Source organism: Drosophila erecta, unplaced genomic scaffold (genome assembly GCF_003286155.1).
Source record: "Drosophila erecta strain 14021-0224.00,06,07 unplaced genomic scaffold, DereRS2 tig00000055-arrow-pilon, whole genome shotgun sequence".
NCBI lineage: Eukaryota > Metazoa > Arthropoda > Insecta > Diptera > Drosophilidae > Drosophila > Drosophila erecta.
In genome coordinates this window covers 18,832,759-18,854,330 of record NW_020825200.1, presented here as the reverse complement: position 1 = coordinate 18,854,330, position 21,572 = coordinate 18,832,759, and the positions used below count along the sequence as shown (strand labels likewise).

Genomic DNA, 21,572 nt, shown 5'->3' with positions numbered 1-21,572 from the left:
CCTAATGATGCACTGCTCCTGAGTCACGTACCTCGGCATTTGGCTTCCAGCAATGTGGCTCCGTTGTTAATGTTTAATTGTAGGCACGTACTGGCCTACAACAACTGCATAAACATTGAAATTATCTGGCGTTTTCGGCTAAGAGAATGGAGCAGCATCGGGCTTTTCGGTGGGTGGCAAGGTGGCGTTAACACGTCGCCACTCTGCATATTAAATGGAAAAATAATTTGGCAACCTTTTGGTCGCAGCTGTGGACCAAGTGAGGGAGGATAGTATTATTCGGGAATAATTTATGTGAGCGTGCGTTGTTGGCTGAATTGGTTTAGAGTAATGCGCTAAAAGCAAGGATAGAATTCATTTTCCAAATAATGAAAATATGTCATCTTTCATATAATTAGCTAGGCTGGCCATCCATCCGAATATTTATTTCGCACTTAAGGTATCATTTAAGAACAGGTTGCCGGCACTCCAGCTAATCCCTAGTGTTGGGATGAATAGCTCAGCGACAACAATGGAACTATTTGCGATTAGCATAATGGTTTCGTTCGCACACACCTCCTTGCATTCATTAGTATGCAAACTGTGGCAGAGACTCAAATGATTGAATGGCTGCCTCCACTTCCTCGTTCTTCCTTTTCATCCTGAGTGACCATTATTCCGTCATCTATCCCATTGCAGGTCCTTGTCCAGCCTCGTACTTCACATGCAACGATGGATTCTGCATACCGATGCGATGGAAATGCGACTCCAAGGCCGATTGTCCGGACATGTCCGATGAGGGCAGCGAGTGCGGTGAGTATTCAATATGTCCCTCGATCAGTGTACGCCAGGCTGGAATCCTCCACATGGGCTGCCCACTCCCGCTGGGGACATTAGCAGGCGGTGATTGCTTTATTATTGGTTTGGCTGTTTGGTCGGAACGCTTTTTGGGCCGTACTCCGTGTGTCCGTCCTAATGACAGGTGGGCGGGCCTAAAAATCCACCGCAAATACATGGTCGAAAGCACCGGAATATTCACCTGCTGTCCGCAGCAAATGCAATTAGTTGTCGGACCATTTCTGGGCCGAGAAATCCGTAAATTGAAAGCCCAGTTGTCATGGTCCATAAAAGCCAACTCTGGTTGACTGTCAGTCGGAAATTTAAGCGCTTGTCCTTAATTTTCTCCAGGGCTGATAAGTGGAAAAGCCACAAGACTAAAATTAATGTGTAGACATTTTTATCTCCGCTTTTTTCAACTCAATGGCGACTGCGAACTGCAACAATTGCTGCTGGGTCGCAGAGTTCTTCTGGCATTTTTAATTTAATTTTTGTGGCACTGCAGCCGGCAGAGAACGACAACTCAGACGACAAATTGTCGGCAAATATTAATGCAACAGATTATAATAAATGTGCCCGGCACATCGTTGTCATCTACATTTGCCCAACTTCCCAGCTCCCCGCTTCCCCGCCTCCTTCTGTATTGTACTGCCCCTCTTGCCGTTCGCGCAATTTCAATTAAACACAACTGAACTGAATGCAGACATATAGGCACACACACACACACGCCGAGTTATAAAGTGTTGTCATATATATAAGCCTCTTGATATATTGCATTTAAACTGGCCTCGTTACACTAGCGACAAAAAAGTTTCCTCAGATCCTCGGCCCAAATAAATTCCATTCAAATTTATACGCAACTTTTAAATGGGGCTTGACTTAAATGGACTCTGGGGATTGAACAACTGTGAGTATCTAAGCATTGGCAATATTTTAGCAGATACTTTGCAATAAGGGAATCAGAAGTTAGAGGACTCTGCGGAATCGGACATAGTTTTTAAATTGGTAACTGAAGCTCGAATTAGGAGGTTAAATGTAATCGAGTTTAACAACTTTCTTGCCATTTTAACCTATTGACCTATCTCTCACTTTTCCGTCCATTCGTGTTTTGCGCATACTTATGTATTTGCCATTTTCGAGTGTATCAGCTTTTACGAGGTCTCCTTCCCCATTTGACTGCAAATGGAATGTTCCCATACAGCAGACATTACGAACAATATTATAATATTTTCCTGTTTTCCTAGAGTCATACATTTGTGCTCCTTGTGAGCATTTCAGAGATGCAAATTGTTTGACACAAATAGGGGGGAAATGTGCAAAGAAGAATTCAAATAACGCGTTGTATTCTCTCCGCAATGGTGGTCCAAATCAAAGGCAGCCATGACAATGCCTTGACAGCGGACGGGTGGCATGGGTGATCCTGGAGATGGGGATGGTGGACGGTGGATGGAGGATGGAGGATGGGAGATGGCGACCGACATGCGCGACTATAACCATAAAAGCCACATTGGCAACACATGGGAACGGCCAAAAATATTTTGCTTGCCAAGAGGTTAAACTCCAGAGACAGCCATTGGACGTGTCCATGTCTCCGTCTGCCGTGCTTCCGTATTCCCGTATTCGGATATTCGGGTGCTCGCGTGGCAATTTGCATGGCGCTGGCGGAAGGCAACACGGATATAATACGTAATAAGCCCAAGGGTATGCAGTCACCGGGTCCAGAGGAAAGTTTAAATTTTTTATTTTTCCCCGAGCCCAGAGAGCAAGGAGTAAGCGGGCGAAAACGAAGCCAGGACCAGAAATTTTGTCAAGGGAGTCGTGGAGACGCAGCCGTGGGACGCTGACCGCCAGCAGAATTGCAGGGCGAGAGTGGCGCAAACTGGAGCCCGGCGTTTATTTAATCAAGCCGGGACCTCGAAAATGGTCAAAAATTATGTTGCCGGCCAATTGTTAAACATTTTCAAGTGCCACGGGGAGTTCAACTAACTGGATGCGAAGTCAACTCGAAAAATTAACGTGCCATTTAGCGAAGCGTATTTGTCACAGTTATTTTTTCGAGGTCTTTCGAGGGTTGGCCATTGTCACCCCCTAAAATGAGGATAAAACTCACTGGGTTTAATAAAGGCCGAGCTAATTGGGTAATGACCATGAAAGGGACAGAGGGCAAGGCGCTACTAGGGGTAATTTCCATTTCAGAAAGCCACCAGATGGTCGCCAAACTAATAATAGTTCCTCACAAGTGTACATATGTATGTGTTTCCATCGAAAACACCTAGGTGTGTTGACTTATGGTTCCTTGGAGACAATTTCCGGTTTTACGATTTCAGTCGCGTGCGGCGTACTTCCCCGATTTCCTCGGGATACACCTACACCTTAAACCCGATAACCACATTGACGACACTTTCCGCTTAGCTCGCCCAACCCTTTCCAATTATAAGTGCCAGGATTATGCTGTTATTTCTAGGGTTTTCCACTTAAAGCGGGAGCACAAAGTTTTATATCTGGCAAAAGTTGGCCACGACTGCCCTTGTTTGCGTGTTATTTACGATATCTCGCGAAATAATTCAGCGATTTGTACGAACAACAGCAGAAGCAACTTTTTGTTGGCCGAAATGCGGACCCACCAGCAGCTAGCAGCTAGCAGCCCCAAGACCACTAACAAACCCCGCCATAAATCTTCATTTCGCTTATTGTTATTGTACGGGAGGAGTGTACTCAGCTTGGTTCTCATCCGTTTTCCAGCCGAAGCGCCCAAGTGCAACGAGGGGCAGTTTCGGTGCGGGGTGAGCCGCCACTGCATCCCGAACAATTGGCTCTGCGATGGGGAGTTCGACTGCGGCAAGGGAGACACATCCGACGAACTGAACTGTAAGTAAGCCGCGGGCCTGGCCCCGCCAACAAGCCACCCACTGACCACCGCCTCATTTGCCTCCCGACCAGGTCCGAATGGCGCTACGCCCAAGTGCCGCGCCTTCGAGGGCCAGTGCCGCAACGGCGACTGCCTGGAGTTGTCCCGCTTCTGCGACGGCCACTGGGACTGTGATAACGATGAGCTGCAATGTGGTAAGTGCAGCCGATCGATTCGGCTAATAGGGTGACAAGGCCAACACCATCATAGTACAAATTCCTGTTCCTAAAGTCCTAAGTCCTCACTAGAAAATGGTGTTTTAGTTCAACCAAATTTGTTAGATGTTTAATTTTACCGCGTGGTTGTCTACTTTATCAATATCAAATTACAAATTCATAACCACTTTTAGTTTTTAGAAAGTAATCATTATTCGTTTATTTTGATCTCTTGATTTTGTTTTCTTATCCGGTACACACCAAGCTGCGTCTTTATAAATACCTTTTCAAATAATCCCATACCCACTTCTGCATAGATAAACAGAACGCTGCGTGTGCAGCACTGAACTGCAGCTTCAACTGCAAACTGACCCCGCAGGGGGCACGCTGCTACTGCCCCAAGGATCAGGTGCCAGAGTCGTCGAACTCCACCCGCTGCGTGGACTACGACGAGTGCTCCGAGCCGGGCACCTGTGACCAGGTGTGCCGCAATACGCCGGGCTCCTACGAGTGCTCCTGCGTCTCCGGTTATGCGAAGACCAAGGGAAGTCGCTGCCGGGCCATCAATGGTAAGGACCACAAAAGCACGCCGGAGCAGATACACATCGGGCTAATCCCTCTCAATTTATAGTGCCACCAACGGAGCCGGCCACGCTGTTTTTTCTTTCGCGGGACGGCGTGCAGCGCATTGGAACGAATGGCGAAGTCATCGGTCCGCCGGGGGCCAAAGATAATGATAAAGTCACGGACAAGGAAGGCGATGGAAGTGCGGAGGAAGTGCTCCTCTCGCAACCCCTTCGCTTCGTGCACGCCTTTGAGGTGTGGCATCGGAATCGCACCCTCTGCTCCCTGTTCTTCAGCTGGCCCGAGCTGCAAATGCGATGCCAGCGCGTCGATGACGCCCGGGTTAACTGGACACTGCCCTTCTCCTCGTTCGTCTCGCCGCAGCAATGTGAGTAACCATTTATCTTGACCCCGATGTGGGCCCTAGCTGGGGTATTCCGGTTCAAAAGCGGGATTCATTGTCTAGTTGCATTCGTTTATCGTGAATCCTTCGAGTAAATAACTATAGTTTTCTTACTAAACTACGTGTTATATATTGTTTCTATAATAATATCAAATCATTTTCGCGTTTTAAATCTTAAATTATATCCTTTTAAATAGCTAATTACCTGAGTTTTAATTAATAGAATTTCCCTTACAGTTTTCAGTGAACTGCGGCTGGACTGGCTGTCTGGTAATTGGTATTTGTTTAGCGAGGACGACGGCCTGGTCTATCTGTGCACCAATGCGATGACTTACTGCCGGGTAATACTGCAGCAGGTGGACCCGCTGTCATCTCTGGCACTGGACCCCACCAAAGGCTTTATGTTTTACACGGACTGGAAGCCCAGTTTGTCGCGTTCGCTGCTCGACGGCACCAATCGAACTGTTTTGGTCACCGACCAGGTTTATCACCCTAGCAGCGTCACATTGGACTTGGCAAACGAGTTGGTGTACTGGATTGACATCTACAAGGATGAGGTGAACCGTGTGGACTACGAGGGTCGGAACCGTTGGACCCTTAAAAGGCCACTAGATGTGAGTATTATTATGCGAATTTTTGCAAAGAAAGGATTAAATCAAATCGAAGTACTTGAAGGAACTTTTATTTGAACAATTAATAACTTCAAATATGATTAAATAAATGACCTTAAGCATATCTTAAATATGTATTTGGGTAATCTCATTAAAAGCGCTAGAGTTGCTTTTGGATTAGCATACATTTTGGAGATGAGAGTTTATCTGATTATTTCTGTATCTGATTTTGCAGTCCCCAGTGCCGTTGAAAACCATTCACGCCGTGGAGGTTTTTGAGAATTCGATTTATTTGGCAGCATGGATGGACACGGCTATCGTTGCCCTGGATAAATTCACGCTCAAAGCCCACATCCTCCATTCGAATGTGAGCCGTGATGCCAATTTGAGAATTTTCCACCGCCAAAAGCAGCCCGAGGTGGCTCATCCGTGCCGAGATAACAACGCCGGTTGCAACCAGATCTGTGTGCCTCAATGGACGAAGGGATTCGCCAGCGCCAAATGTCTGTGCTCCGCCGGCTATAAATTGCACAATCAAACGACCTGCCTTCTCTCCGCCCTTGACAAGTTCCTCGTGTACAGCGACAAGCATCTGGCTAGGATCAGTGGCATACCGCTCGACACCGAGCAAGTGCAGCAGCTGGAGCAGATCGGCGAGCAGCCGGACGTGATGGTGCCAGTATACAATGTGTCGAAAACACTGGCCATTGATGTAAATGTTCGAGGCAAGGCGGTTTTCTATGTGGTCGCTGACTCGGTTGCGAGTTCCTTCGGAAATGGTGAACCCTCGTGCAGCATTCGGAGCCAGTCACTCAATGGTAGTGTCTCTCGACTGCTGACCCAAGGTCTTAAGAGGGTGCATGCCATGGCCTTCGATTGGATCAACGATCACCTGTACTGGTCCAACCACAAAAGAATGCAGGTCGCTCCACTGCGAAATTTGAGCAAAGTGCTGACATTCAACACTGACTGTGATGCCATGTAAGTGACCGAGTGAGACCGAAAGTAATCATTCCTATCTAATGCGACTCTTATGTTCAAGGTCCCTGGAACTTGACCCCACAACCGGACTGCTCTACTGGACGCAGTGGGAGTCGGAATCCTGCGAGGCCGGCATCTACAGCGCCTGGATGGATGGTACGCACAAGGAGTTGCTGGCCAAGGACACTAGCACGATGCCCATGCAATGGCCCCGCAGCCTGGACGTGGACCGACGCACAAAGGAGCTTTACTGGTGCGATATCCGACTGAGCACCATTGAGCTCATGAAGCTGGATGGCACCGGGAGGGAGGTGCTATTCAAGTCGGACCAGTTTCATCCGTACTCGATTGTGCAGAGCAATGGACTGATATATTGGGCAGACAACAAGAATTTCACTATTTTGCGGTTCCATGCGCATCAGGCCAATCTATCAAGCACATTTAGCTCGACGGTGCACTTGCAGAGAACTGGTAGAGCTGCAGATCTGCGGATCTTTGATATAGCTACACAACCACTCCCCCAAACTCCGAGTGCTTGTGCGCAGTCTAAGTGTCCGGGCATGTGCTTGAACACCCCAAAAGGAGCTATATGCCGTTGTCCCGATGGGTTCACACTCAACGGCACTGGAAGCCACTGCATCCCCCAACTGGCGCCCTCTCCCATTCGTCCTAACTGCACATCCGGTTACATGTGCCGCAGCACGCGTCAATGCCTCGACAGCAAGGACATGTGCGACGGCTTCGAGGACTGCGAAGATGGCATTGACGAGAGCTCTGATCCGAAGGGACCTTGCAATGTCAACACCTGTGATAAAACGCACAACTTTGTTTGCAATGGTCGCTGCTATCAGCGATCGCTGCTGTGTAGCACCATTCTCTACTGCTCGGACGGCACGGATCAGGCCAACTGCCACCAGAACACCTGCAACAGCAACGAGTTCACTTGCCACAAGAGTGGGCGCTGCATTCAACTAACTTGGGTAAATGACGGAGTGGTCGATTGTGGCCCAGATGATGATTCCGATGAGACGTCGGAAACCATCTTGGCCAGCAAATGCCCGGAATTTGACTGTAATAACGGGCGGTGTCGCCAGTTTGCCGATGTCTGCGACGGCATTGATAACTGTGGGTACGTTCTTACTGGCCTGGTCTTTGGACAGTGGGCAGGGTCAATGAGAGTATATAAAATAAATAAATACTTTGCTTCCTTTCCCTAGAAACAATGCCGATGAAATGGAATGTGAGCAGGAGTGCGAGCACGGCGAGAAGTATTGCCGGCCCATTGGATGCTATGGTGAGATGCACATGTGCGATGGGATCCACGACTGCGTGGACTTCAGCGATGAGGCTAACTGCAATCAGACGAAGAGCGATAACCATCCAAGTACTGGGTGGAAGGAACTGAGCGAGTGTGCTCCCCTCGAGTTCGCTTGCATGGATCCGTTCGAGTGCATTCCGGACTTCCTGCGCTGCGACGGCATCCCGCACTGTTTCGACAAGACGGATGAGTTGAACTGCACGCATATCAATGCCAGTCGATTTGATATGAACGAGACGGTGATTTGCGAGCACCCAGATCGTCTGTGTGGCTTTTCCAAGCAGTGTGTAACAGTGGATCAGCTCTGTGATGGCAAGAACGATTGCGAGGATACCACGGACGAGGGCTTTCTATGCGCGGATAAGCTGTGTGATCGCGGGCATGAGTGCTCCCATCGTTGCCACAACACTCCGGAGGGATATATCTGCTCCTGTCCAGACCACCTGTACTTGCAGCCAAATGGCAAGCGCTGCAGCATGCAGCACGCATGCGATCACTGGGATACTTGTTCACAGGTGTGTGAAAGTAGCGGTAAGGGTTATGATTGTCGTTGCTTGGATGGATTCGACTTGGGCTTCGATCGGTTCACATGCAAAAGCACTGCTCCGGATGAGCCCTACGTTATCTTTACCAACAGGCAGGACATCAAAGGCATCAACCTAAAGACTTTAAACGCAGGCAGCTTTTACAGTTCCCTGCGGAACATTATCGCTCTCGACTTTTTGTACAATAACGAATCCAACGTGGAGATTTACTGGACGGATGTGATAGACGACAAGATTTATAGGGGTCAATTAGTGGGCGAGAGTTTGCGAAATGTAGAAGCCGTTATTCACTCTGGACTTTCCACTACCGAGGGATTGGCCGTTGATTGGGTGGGGAAAAACCTATACTGGATCGATTCAAATCTGGACCAAATCGAGGTGGCAAAACTGAATGGAAGCTTCCGGCGAACCCTGATCGCTGGAAACATGGAGAGCCCACGAGCCATAGCCCTGGATCCAAGGGAGGGTCTTCTCTTTTGGACGGATTGGGATGATAACTCCCCAAGAATTGAGCGGGCCAGCATGTCTGGCGATGGAAGACGCCTGATCTCCACCAGCTGGCAGTTAAGTGCAGGATGGCCCAATGGCTTAACTCTGGATTACACCCAGAAAAGAGTGTATTGGGTGGATGCCAAGTCGGACTCGATTAGTAGTACCATGTATGACGGGTCCGAGCATCACGTTGTACTGCGCAACAAGGAAATACTCTCCCATCCATTCGCCATTTCTGTGTTCGAAAACTACGTGTACTGGACGGATTGGAGAGCGACATCGGTTATACGTGCCAACAAGTGGAATGGAAGCGATGTACAGGTGTTGCAGCGTACCCATTCCCAGCCCTTTGGCATTCAGGTATTGCACTCTAGTCGACAGCCCTGGGATCGGAATCCCTGTGGCGAGAACAACGGAGGATGCTCACATCTTTGCCTCTTGAGTGGGAGGGGCACCTTCAAGTGCGAGTGTCCCCATGTCATGCGCCTAGATCCAGCCAATGAACGTAACTGTGTTCCCAATGAACAGGTTCTCCTGTTTGTCATGGTTGACGAGATTCGGGGTATTGATTTGCATCAGCCTAATCACCACACCATTCCAACTATTCGGCAGTCTCCGAGGGTAAATATAGCATTTAACTGTGCACTTGAGAATATGTATTAATTTTCTATATTTATAGTTGGTCGCTCCACAGCGCATTGATTTCCTTGTGGAAGAAAGCCGCATTTTCTGGTCGGATATCCAGCAGAATGAGATTTCAAGCGCTGGCATCTCAAACGGCCTTATAGAGCCCATAATCAACACCAACATTGAGAAACCCTATGGCTTTGCAGTGGACTGGATTGCCCGGAACATGTACTTCTCCTCTGGCCAGATCAAGTGCAATATTCTGGCTAGTAACCTCAACGGTGAATTTGTGACTATTATTCACGAGGATCTTAATATGGTGGATAGCATTGTCCTGGATCCCGCGAAGTAAGTGATCTGCGCTTTAATTTACAAGCATTGCACTGATCCTGACACTATGCATTTATTTCTGCAGTGGTAAAATGTATTGGATACACTCTGCCTCCGATGGCAGTATGTCCCAGTTGGAGCAGTCTAATCTTGACGGATCAAGTCGCTTGTTGATCTATCAGCACGAGAACAATCTTCAAAGTTTGACAATGGATTTCGACTCACAGCGGCTGTACTATGCATACGACAATTCGGGTATCGCCTATTACGATATTCCAAGAAACGAGACGCGTAAGGTGCTGGTTGCCAGTCCTATAACATCGATCAGTTCCCTGACTGTCTACAATGGAACGCTGTATTTTCCGGAGAATATTCAGAGTGTAATCATGCAATGCGAGAAGGAAGCCTGCTCCAACATGTCCTATCTCAGAGTCAATACAAGTAAGCGAATCCGAAAACTGATATATTGATCCATAATCATATTTACTCCTTTACAGAGAGCATTCAAAGCATGAAGATGTTTTATGCGGATGCCCAGACCGGCTCCAACACCTGTGACAAGTGGGCCTATCGTGGTGGCTGCCAGCAGCTTTGCTTGTCCACTTCATCCACGGACCACGTCTGCCGCTGTGCGCTCGGTTACGATGTTGAGCCAAACAACCCAACCGGTTGCGTGCCGCGGGCGGAATTTATTTTCTACTCCATCGATGTATTGCAGGGCGTGGAAATGATCGACCCAACGGAGCAGTTCGACACGCCTTCTCCGGTAATATAATCGTTGGATCTTTAGGAAGTACAATTTGACAAAATCGATCTTTCAGGCTTTGGTACCCATTTCCCGCGTAAGCTCGGCGAGCTTCATCGATTACCTGGCGCAAAGAGATACATTATACTGGGGCGACAACGAACTGGGTAGTATCTCCCGCGTGAAACGCGACGGAACCCACAGGGAAACTATTTTAGAGGCCCTCAACCTGGTGGGATACAAGCAGCAGGATTGGCTGGGTGGCATTGCCATCGATTGGGTGGCTGAAAACATCTACTGGAGCGACACAAAGCGAAATATCATCGAGGTCGCTCGTTTGGATGGCAGTCATCGATATGTTGTGGTCTCCAATTTGGAGAAACCTACTGTTCTGGCAGTGGATCCACTTCAAGGTCTGCTTTTCTATGTTACCCAACAACACATAGGGCGTGTCGGATTGGATGGAAGTCAGCCCTTTGTTTTAGTTAATCAAACCCGAGCCAATTGGGCGGTTGGGAGTCTGGTCCTTGACATAGAAGCCACCAAGGTGTATTGGTGTGAGCGATATCCAGATGCCATAATGAAGGTGGACTACGATGGAAACCTTCGGGAGCAGCTGTTGAATGAAAGCCTGAACAATCCCGTGGCTCTGGCCAAGATGGGTGACTATCTATATTGGGCAGAAAACAAGTACAACGAGGGAATTATCCGCGTGGCTCCTCTAGCAAATCTGAGCCAGTCAAAGGTAGTCCTACAGACGGAGCAGGATGCCATTAGGGATCTAAAGATATACTCCAAGCACCTTCAGCGTGGAAGCAATCCCTGTGCCCACAGTAACGGAGGCTGCGATCAGCTCTGCCTGTTTAACGGAACCAGTGCCGTCTGCGCATGTGCCCATAGTCGTCTGGCTTCAGATGGCACCAGCTGTGAGCCGTACGAGAACTTCCTGCTGTTTAGCTATCGAAGCAACATCGAGAGTATCCACATGACCGACCATGCTGATAAAAACTGGCCTGTTCAAATGATTTCCAATAGCAGCTTAATGAGAAACGTAATTGCCATCACCTATAACTACGAGGAGCAGTTGGTGTACTATTCGGATGTCCAGCTCAGCACCATCAACCAGGTGCACTTTAATGGCACCGGCCAGCGCGTCCTGTTGGAGCAACAACAGCGAGTGGAAGGCTTGGCCTACGACATTGTCAACGAGCAGCTCTTCTGGACCTCGAATAATAATGCGACCATCCGAAGCGTTGAGCTGCGGCATCTCTCTGAGCATGCTGATCAGAATCAAGTTCACGTCAAGAAAGTGCTTAGTCTGCGGGAGAATGACAAGCCGCGTGGCATTGCCGTGGAGCCCTGTCTAGGCATGATATACTGGACCAACTGGAACGAGGGGTCGCCCTGCATTCAGCGATCATACCTTACGGGATACGGGACGGAGGTGATCATAAAGACCGATATCAAAATGCCAAATGCGCTGACTTTGGACCTGGAGCAGCAAAAGCTATACTGGGCGGACGCCCGGTTGGACAAAATTGAGCGGACGAACTATGATGGCAGCAATCGCGTGGTGTTGGCCCACTCCACGCCCAAGCACGCCTTTGCAATGGCCGTGTATGGGGATCTTCTCTTCTGGACGGACTGGGTACTGCATGCCGTGGTGCGGGCAAACAAGTACAGCGGCACGGATGTGCTCTTCCTGCGAGAGCACGTGACTCGACCAATGGGAATTGTGGCAGTGCAGAACAGCAGCATCAACTGCGATGCGAATCAGTGCAAGATCCTCAATGGTCAGTGCGAGGACGTGTGCATCCTGAACAAGAGCGGTCAAGCCACCTGCCATTGCACACAGGGAGTATTGGCTCCCGATGGTCGTCGTTGCATCGCTCCCGTGAACACAAGCTGTGGCTTATCGCAGTATAATTGCCATTCCGGCGAATGCATTCCTTTGGAGCTTACCTGCGATAATGTGACCCATTGCGCTGATGGATCGGACGAGTTCCGCAGGTACTGCATCTTCCGCCAATGTCCTGAGACGCACTTTATGTGCCAAAACCATCGATGCATTCCCAAGGAGCACAAGTGCGACGGAGTGCAGCAGTGCGGCGATGGCAGTGATGAGACCCCCTTGCTCTGCAAATGCCAGTCAGAAGAGATAGATATGCATCCCTCAAATAACCACACCAGGGTGAGTAGATGGATAAAATGGAATATTAACTTGTAACTTGTATTCGGTAGTTCCATGCAATAGTTATTTGCAATGTAATGTGGAACTGAAAAGGAGAGTTTCGTTCGTCTGGATCTTCGTAAGATTCCGGAATGTCAAACTATATCACTCGTGCACGTGCTCGGATCCAGTGTGGACGGATAACACTGAGAATATTAATTGATTGATTTATGATAATTGGGTGATTGCTATGATGCCCCTTTGGATTTTCGTATTATCACGATTCCACCGGAAAATATAGGTTCACTAATATATAAGTTATTATTTGCTTGTTGAATAGGGTGCTGAGGTTTTTATACCCCGTACTCGTAGAATAAAAGGGTATTCTAGACTCGCTGAAAAGTATGTAACAAGCAGAAGGAAGCGTTTCCGACCATATAAAGTATACATATTCTTGATCAGGATCAATAGCCGAGACGATCTGGCCATGTCCGTCTGTCCGTCCGTATGAACGTCGAGATCTCAGGAACTATCAAAGCCAGAAAGTTGAGAGTAGGCAAGCAGATTCCAGGGACATAGATGCAGCGAAAGTTTGTTAAATGATGTTGCCACGCCCACTCTAACGCCAACTGGACTATAGCATTCTATCTTGGTTAAATAATATATTACTAGTACCTATGTTCCTGTATGAATTCGAAATGAAAATATTCCGAAATTCCTTTTTTCAGGAAATGCCGGATATGTTCCGCTGCGGAAGTGGAGAGTGCATTCCCCGCAAGTTCCTCTGCGACAGCCTAAAGGACTGTCGCGACTTCAGCGACGAAAAGATGTGTGCCCCCATTCCCTGCGAGGTGAGCGACATGACGTTTGTGCACTGCGCGAACAGCACTATGTGCATTATGCCCAGATGGCGCTGCGACGGCGACCCGGACTGTCCAGATGGCACGGATGAGTTGGACTGCGCCAACCACACCGGTGTAAGCTGCGATCCCGGCCAGTTCCGCTGTGCTCGCGGGAACTGCATTGCCGGCTCCTGGCACTGCGATGGTGAAAAAGACTGTGCAGACGGAAGTGATGAGCTTAACTGCCGCTTCGAGTGCGGGCACAATCAGTTCGCCTGCGACAAGACGTGCATTCCAGCCAGCTGGCAATGTGACGGGAAGAGTGACTGCGAAGATGGCTCGGATGAGGGGCCACAGTGCCCCAGTCAGGCTTGCAGACCGCACTTGTTCCAGTGCAAGAGCTCCGGTCGCTGCATTCCCCAGAAGTGGGTGTGCGACGGTGAAAAGGACTGCCCCAGTGGCCTTGGGGACGAGGGCAGCGAGGACGAAGGACCCCAATGCGGGGGTGTCGCTCACATTCCGGACTGTCCGCCACCTGCCCACCTCTGCACCAGTGGTAAGTTATTTCGTAATGGTATTAGCAGCTGAAATCTGATCTACAATACTGAACCAAGCATGTACGAGTATAAAAGAACTATAAAAAACGTTGCACTTCTAGTATTACATAATTAATTAAAATTTGCATAAACTTTTAATCGGCAGGCCTCTGCATCGACTCTCATTACGTGTGCGATGGCGATGAGGACTGCCCCGGAGGCGACGACGAGTACGAAGGCTGTGTGCCCGCCTTTCAGCCGCACTCCTGTCCAGGTGGGGCGTTGATGCACCAGTGTCAGGATGGCGTCTGTATATTCAAGAATCAGACGTGTGACGGCAAACCAGATTGCGCCGATGGATCCGATGAGGCAAGCAGTCTGTGTGCCCACACCCGCGGATGTAATGGGACTGATGATTTCCGCTGCAAGAATGGAGCCTGCATCCATGCTGATTTGTTGTGCGATCGAAGGAACGACTGCGCCGACTTCTCGGACGAAGAGCTGTGCAATGTGAATGAGTGTCTGATTCCAGATATCTGCGAGCACGAGTGCGAGGACAAGGTGATTGGTTACCAATGTCACTGCCGACCGGGCTACAAGGTTCTTGCCAGGAGTCCGCATCTCTGCACGGACATCGACGAGTGCGATGAGCAGCAGCCGTGCTCCCAGACTTGTGTAAACACTTACGGGTCATACAAGTGCTTGTGCGCGAAGGGTTACGCCTTGGTTGACCAGCATACCTGCAAGGCCACCAGCAACGTGTCCATGGAGCTGATCTTTTCGAACCGTTACTATATCCGTCAGGTTGACATGACGGGCAATGGCAGCATACTGATCAACGAGCTTTCCAATGCAGTGGCCCTGGACTACGACTGGGATAGCCAGTGCCTGTACTGGTCTGATGTCACCAGCACCGTGGGCACCATCAAACGCCACTGTCCCAAGGAAAACAAAACGCAGACATTGCATCAAGCTATGCTTAAGAACCCGGATGGCTTAGCCGTGGACTGGGTGGCCAAAAATTTGTACTGGTGCGATAAGGGATTGGATACAATAGAGGTGTCCCAGCTGGATGGAAAGTACCGGAAGGTCCTGATCAACGAGTATTTACGGGAACCGCGTGGCATTGCCCTGCATCCATATCAGCGGCACATCTTCTGGTCGGATTGGGGGGACAGTCCGCACATTGGCAAGGCTGGCATGGATGGCTCCAATCCAAAGATGATAATTCGCGACGGCTTGGGTTGGCCAAACGCCTTAACCATTAGCTTTGAGACACAGCAGTTGTTTTGGGGCGATGCCAGGGAAGATACGATCTCGGTGAGTGATTTGGATGGAAATCATACGCGATTGCTACTGGCTAGGATCATTAATCCCCTGCTGAATCTGCACCACATCTTTGCCATTGCCGTGTGGGAGGGTCGCATCTACTGGTCGGATTGGGAGACCAAGTCTATTGAGTACTGCAGTATATTCAATGGACAAAACTGCAACACTTTGATTACCACAATCCATCGACCAATGGACCTACGCGTCTTTCATCCCTACAGACAGCAGCAGCCCATGAGCGGGAATCCTTGCCTGGCTGCCAACTGCTCCACACTGTGCGTTCTGTCGCCGGAGGAACCGTACTACAAGTGTATGTGTCCCACAAACTTTATGTTGGCGGACGATGGACGGACTTGTCGGGCTAATTGCACGGCAGCGCATTTCGAGTGCGTTAATACCTACAAGTGCATTCCCTTTTACTGGCGCTGTGACACACAGGACGATTGTGGCGATGGCAGCGATGAGCCGGAGTCCTGTCCCCCCTTCCACTGTGAGCCAGGACAATACCAGTGCGCCAACAAGAAGTGCACCCATCCATCGAACCTTTGTGACGGCATCAACCAGTGTGGAGATGGTTCTGATGAACTTAATTGCGACAAGTTCACCTGCTTCGACAACCATATGAAGTGTGGTGCGACGGCTAATTCCAGTGCGTTCTGCGTGGACAATGTAAAGCGATGCGATGGTGTTAGGGACTGTCCGGGCGGGGAAGATGAGTCCGAGTGCACGCCGCTTGTCTGCAAGAAGGATCAGTTCCAGTGCGGCAACAACCGTTGCATGCCCTTCGTGTGGGTGTGCGATGGGGACATCGATTGCCCGGACAAGTCCGACGAGGCCAACTGTGATAATGTCTCCTGCGGGCCTAATGATTTCCAGTGAGTATGATTTTTAATGTCATTTTACTCTTGGTTGTACCCAAGTCGCTAGGTTTCCATGCCGCTTGCTACCTCTAACCGAACTCTATGAAAAGTATGTAACAGGTAAAAGTACTGAGAGAAAATCCAATTTATATACTTATTGCTTGCATATCCAATCACAACACACTGTAGCTAGATGAGGGCTATCTAACAGTCGACTTGGTAGAACTAAGATATACATATGTGAAGAGAAATTTCTTCAGGTAACGAGTGCATTTTGTTTTTAGATGCGATTCGGGTCGATGTATTCCACTGGCGTGGCGCTGTGACGATGAGCACGATTGCCCCAATGGCGAGGACGAACCAAAAAGCTGCTTTAGCTCTAAGGCCACCTGTGATCCAACCTACTTTAAGTGCAACAATTCCAAGTGCATTCCCGGACGTTGGCGCTGCGACTACGAAAACGACTGCGGGGATGGAAGCGATGAGCTGAACTGCCAGATGCGCAACTGCTCGGAAAGCGAGTTCCGCTGCGGAACGGGCAAGTGCATCAAGCACAACTATCGCTGCGATGGAGAGATCCACTGCGACGACAACAGCGACGAGATCAACTGCAACATCACTTGCAAGGAGAATCAGTTCAAGTGCGCCGCCTTCAACACGTGCATCAACAAGTGAGTGATCAGGACATGACTCTTGAAATATATGTACTTATTTGGAATTCCTATTCAGGCAATACAAATGCGATGGCGATGATGACTGTCCGGATGGGTCTGACGAGGTGAACTGCACTTGCCATTCGGATCACTTTACCTGCGGAAACGGCAAGTGCATCATGTCCCGCTGGAAGTGCGATGGCTGGGATGACTGTTTGGACGGCAGTGACGAGAGCTTGGAGACCTGTGCCAAAATTCACTGCCATGCAAACGCCTTCAAGTGCCGCAACCAGCTGTGCATCCGCAACTCGGCGCTCTGCGACGGCGTCAATGATTGTGGAGAGAACGAGGATGAGTCTGATGCTGTGTGTGCTGCGCTGCCCAAGTGCCGACACGATCAATTCCAATGCGAAAACGATGACTGTATCTCGAAAGCGTTTCGATGCGATGGACAGTACAACTGCGTTGATGGATCCGATGAGATGAACTGCCAGCCGCCTGTTTGCGGCTTCGGAAGTTGTTCCCAAATTTGCATTGAGAAGAAAGCGGGCCATTACAATTGTAAGTGCGCGGATGGCTATCACAAGGGGCCGGAGAAGAATGCCACCTGCCTGGCATCCGGACCGGATCAGATCCTCTTGCTGGCCTCGGAGCAGGAGTTCCGCTTTATTCTCCCTGCCAAGCAGGAGGGCACCACCGTAGTAGGCTTCTTCCAGACGGACAGCCTCAAAATAGACGTTTTCGACATACTGATTAGGCCCAAGGATACGCTGCTCTTCTGGATTGATTCGCACCACGGCAAGGTTCACACTATGAAGATAGCTACACCGCATGTGGAGGGTACTGGAGTGAGGGTACGCCGTGATCTCAAGGAGCTTACTGCATTTAATGTGAGTATTTACTACTTACTACTTTTTTACTTACCGTTTTTACAACCGTTACGGTCTTTGATTGCTACCTGTTAGATTCCCGAGTTGGACGATCCCAAATCGTTGGCCGTGGACTGGATATCTCAGCGTGTGTACATAATTGACTCGAGGCATAATCAAATTCTGGCCACCGATATTGAGGGTAAAAAGTACATTTCTCTCGTGTCGACTGGTATGAATCCTACGGATATTGTGCTGGAACCCGAATCGCGCATTATGATCTGGTCCACCCTGGAGAACGGCATATTGGTGGCCTCCCTGGATGGCAGCAACAAAAAGAGTTTGGTGGAGCGCGACGTGGGCTGGCCAATTAGTTTGTCAATGGACTACCCAACAGGCCGCTTGTACTGGGCTGATTATCGGAAGGGAACCATCGAAACGTGCCGTCTCAATGGCAAGGATCGCAACGTGGTGAGGCGTTTCGGAAATCGAGAGAAACCCCAGAAGATCGACGTCTTCGAGGACTATCTGTATATCAAACTCTACGATCAGAGTATCATTAAGATGAACAAGTTTGGCAACGACAACGGCACCTACTTGCTGAAGGGCTATCGCTCATCTGACATTGGCATCCTGCATCCAATGAAGCAGAATAGGAATAGTAAGTTGGCTCTTTCATGTTCCTTTCCTACAGTACTTAAATATTATTACTTCTAGTAAGCAATCCCTGCGCAAAGGATCCCTGCAAGTCGTATCGCGCTCTTTGCATTCCCTCCTCGGAGTCGTCCGTTGGGTACAGTTGCAAGTGCGCTGAAGGCTATGTGATGACCGACGATGGCGTTTGCAAGGCGCACTCGGATATACCCGACTATTGTCCTCTGCAGTGTAACCTGGGTACTTGTAAGATCGTGGATCACGTGCCCAAGTGCATCTGCCAGCCGCAGTTCGAGGGCGAGCTTTGCGAGCACTATCGGTGCTCCGGCTACTGCCAGAACTACGGGGTGTGTTCTGTTGCGCCAGCGTTGCCGGGATCCCAAGAACCGCCGCCCCTAAAATGCACCTGTACAGCAGGATGGTCGGGGGCACGATGCGAGACCTCCATGCCTGCTTGCCAGAGCCGCTGCCACAATGGAGGATCGTGCCTGATCTCCGAAACGGAAGGCATGAAGTGCAGCTGTCCCAAAATGTTCACTGGCGAGCAATGCGAGCACTGTCAGAGTCTAACCTGCGAAAATGGCGGTATCTGCAGGGAAACGCTAACGGGTACCCCACAATGCGAGTGTCCGGATGGCTTTACCGGCAAGAGATGCGAGATCAACGAGTGCGCCGATTTTTGCAAGAATGGCGGATCCTGTGTAATCAGCACAAAGGGTCAACGGCAGTGCAAGTGCCCCAGTGGTTTCTTCGGCGAGCATTGTGAGTCCAATTCATGCCATGACTTCTGCCGCAACGGAGGAACTTGCTCTGAGAGAGATGGTCGATTAAGTTGTACTTGTCCGCCGCGTTACATCGGCGAAAGCTGTGAATCGGATCTTTGCAAAACCTCCAGTCCACCGCACTTTTGTGACAACACCAAGGTGCCTACTAGGGATCCCTGCACGCTAATGATATGCCAGAATGCGGGAACCTGTCATATAATCAAGGGCGTGGCACTTTGCAATTGCACAGACCAGTGGAATGGAGACTTATGCACCATACCCGTCGCGGATGACAATCCCTGCGCCCGGTACTGTGCAAATGGCGGCGTCTGTCATCTGGACGAGTATAGATTGCCACATTGCAGTTGCATTGGAGAGTGGCAGGGCAATGCCTGTGAGATGCCGCCTCACTGCGTCGGAGGCGAGTGCAACGTCTGTCGTCAAGGAAGCTCTATTAACGAGTGTTTGTGTGAGATCAACAGGGTGGTGCCCTGTCTGTCGGACAGTGCCGATGCCCTAAAGGGTGAGCAGGAGTCCACGGAATCGGGCGGAGTGTTTTCTGTGCTGGTCGTGGTCCTGGCGGTGATTCTTCTCGTACTTGCCTTGTTCGCTGGTGCAGTTTACTTCCTCAAGTGGGTGATATTTAATACGATTTATTTGGCTTATCTAATCCACGCTTTTTACACAGGAAACATCGCATAGCCCAGCCATTCTCCCACGCTCGACTGACGGACAACGTGGAGATTATGCTAACCAATGCCATGTATCGCGGGGATGCAGATGAGGCGCCAACATTCGCCAGTGAAGACGACAAGGTGAGTAGATATTTTCACCATTTATGCAAAATTTTAGCTCTAACCATTTATTATGTTTATAATTCAAAGACTTAATTGTCCACAGCGTACATATGCTATTTACCACAACTAACTCTAGTTTATTTCGCAGGGTAACTTTGCGAATCCGGTGTACGAATCCATGTACGCGGATGCCATTCCGGAGCCAGTGAGCACGGAAATAACACACAGCACGGCTCCGGACGAGCGAAAGGGGCTGCTGCAGCACACGCACGACGAAAATCACACGCCGGACATCCTCTGATGATTGACCCACTGCAACCGAGAGCTGAGCTAGGCGCAGTCGTACATGGAGACATCCACATCCCAACTCAATAATGTTTTGAACTCGAACAACAATGGACTGATAGTTTAGCCATATAACGAACTTTTGTAAACGTTTGTGTATATTTTGTTTCCTTCTATTGTTTTTGATATTATTTTAATTTTGGGCTGTCCTCAGCTCTCGTCCAAAGAGCTATAACTCGGGCAGCCTTGCTCCCATTGTTATGTCCTAACGATGTCCTTATATTTTTTATTTGCTTACACGTTTTACAAGCGCCTTTTGATAAATGAATTTTTAATATACTTGAATCTGTGTATATCCGGAACGTTTTGTGGATCTGTAAATTTTGTAGTTGGTAGATTTAGTTGTAGCTCGCGAGCTGAAGAGAAAGTTGTACATAGTTTATACATTTATTGCCCACAAGCAGCCTAGTTAACATTTAAACGGAGGAATCATTCGAGCAGTCACTAACAATTTGCCAATTAGTGAATGCGGGCGAAATCGAAATCGTCTTTTGAGATTGACCAAATATGCATTTAAATTAATTAAGTATACACAAAGCCAGGACGAACAAACAACGTCAGCACATCCAGAATATATCAATTAACGAACAAATTTCTTAGGAATAATTCATCACCGAATACTTCACACATCTAGAATACTTATGACTACATACTTGTAGCATTATTTAGTTTGCACGATTTTTAAATCAATCGACCTAAACCGAAAGAGATATTCTGTAAAAATAATGCTCAGACTAAAGCCAAATTTTAACAATTTTACAATGTAAAAATTATATTGATACAGATAATGATGTATGTAATTAGCTAAGCGAAGCGCGAATCCATTAACTCACGCGCAACATAAAACGCACGCAAGAAAACACTGTAAAAATATAATAAATATGCATTAACTCGCAATAAATAGAGCTAAGGAGTGTTTCTTTTAGGCGAAGTAAGAAAAACTAAAATAAAAAAATTCAAACAATAATAATGCCGCAATCATGCATTTTTTCTCAAGGAATTTCCACCGCGCTCATATCCTGGGAAAACTAAGGGAAGCACCTTTCCACATTTCCCATTGCGCAAAGCTGTTCAACCACGACCATCTCACGGATACTGATAGATACACTTGTTACCCACAAGAAATCCAAATCGGCCCAAGAAACGCAGATAGCTGGGTCCATTCAGGACCTATTTCTGTTTGGCTGTGAGAAACGCAGCCGATTTGAATTTGCCGATGCACAGGTAGCCGGGATACATTTCATCCTTTTCTTACAGC

The 21,572-nt window shown here is 48.9% G+C and overlaps 1 protein-coding gene across 1 annotated transcript; it reads left to right on the top strand.

Annotated features, from left to right (window-relative positions):
- Positions 1 to 655: 655 nt before the first annotated feature.
- Positions 656 to 21,279, top strand: LOC6540892 (low-density lipoprotein receptor-related protein 1). The gene is made up of 21 exons (XM_026979553.1): positions 656 to 792; positions 3,559 to 3,684; positions 3,757 to 3,879; positions 4,197 to 4,448; positions 4,511 to 4,831; positions 5,084 to 5,460; positions 5,693 to 6,438; positions 6,500 to 7,567; positions 7,656 to 9,414; positions 9,473 to 9,768; positions 9,836 to 10,191; positions 10,248 to 10,516; positions 10,572 to 12,686; positions 13,394 to 14,063; positions 14,210 to 16,247; positions 16,517 to 16,903; positions 16,962 to 17,775; positions 17,851 to 18,415; positions 18,472 to 19,804; positions 19,861 to 19,987; positions 20,118 to 21,279. Exons 1-21 carry the CDS (start codon positions 729 to 731, stop codon positions 20,268 to 20,270), a joined length of 13,959 nt encoding a protein of 4,652 aa, XP_026835354.1. The 5' UTR covers positions 656 to 728; the 3' UTR covers positions 20,271 to 21,279.
- Positions 21,280 to 21,572: the final 293 nt, after the last annotated feature.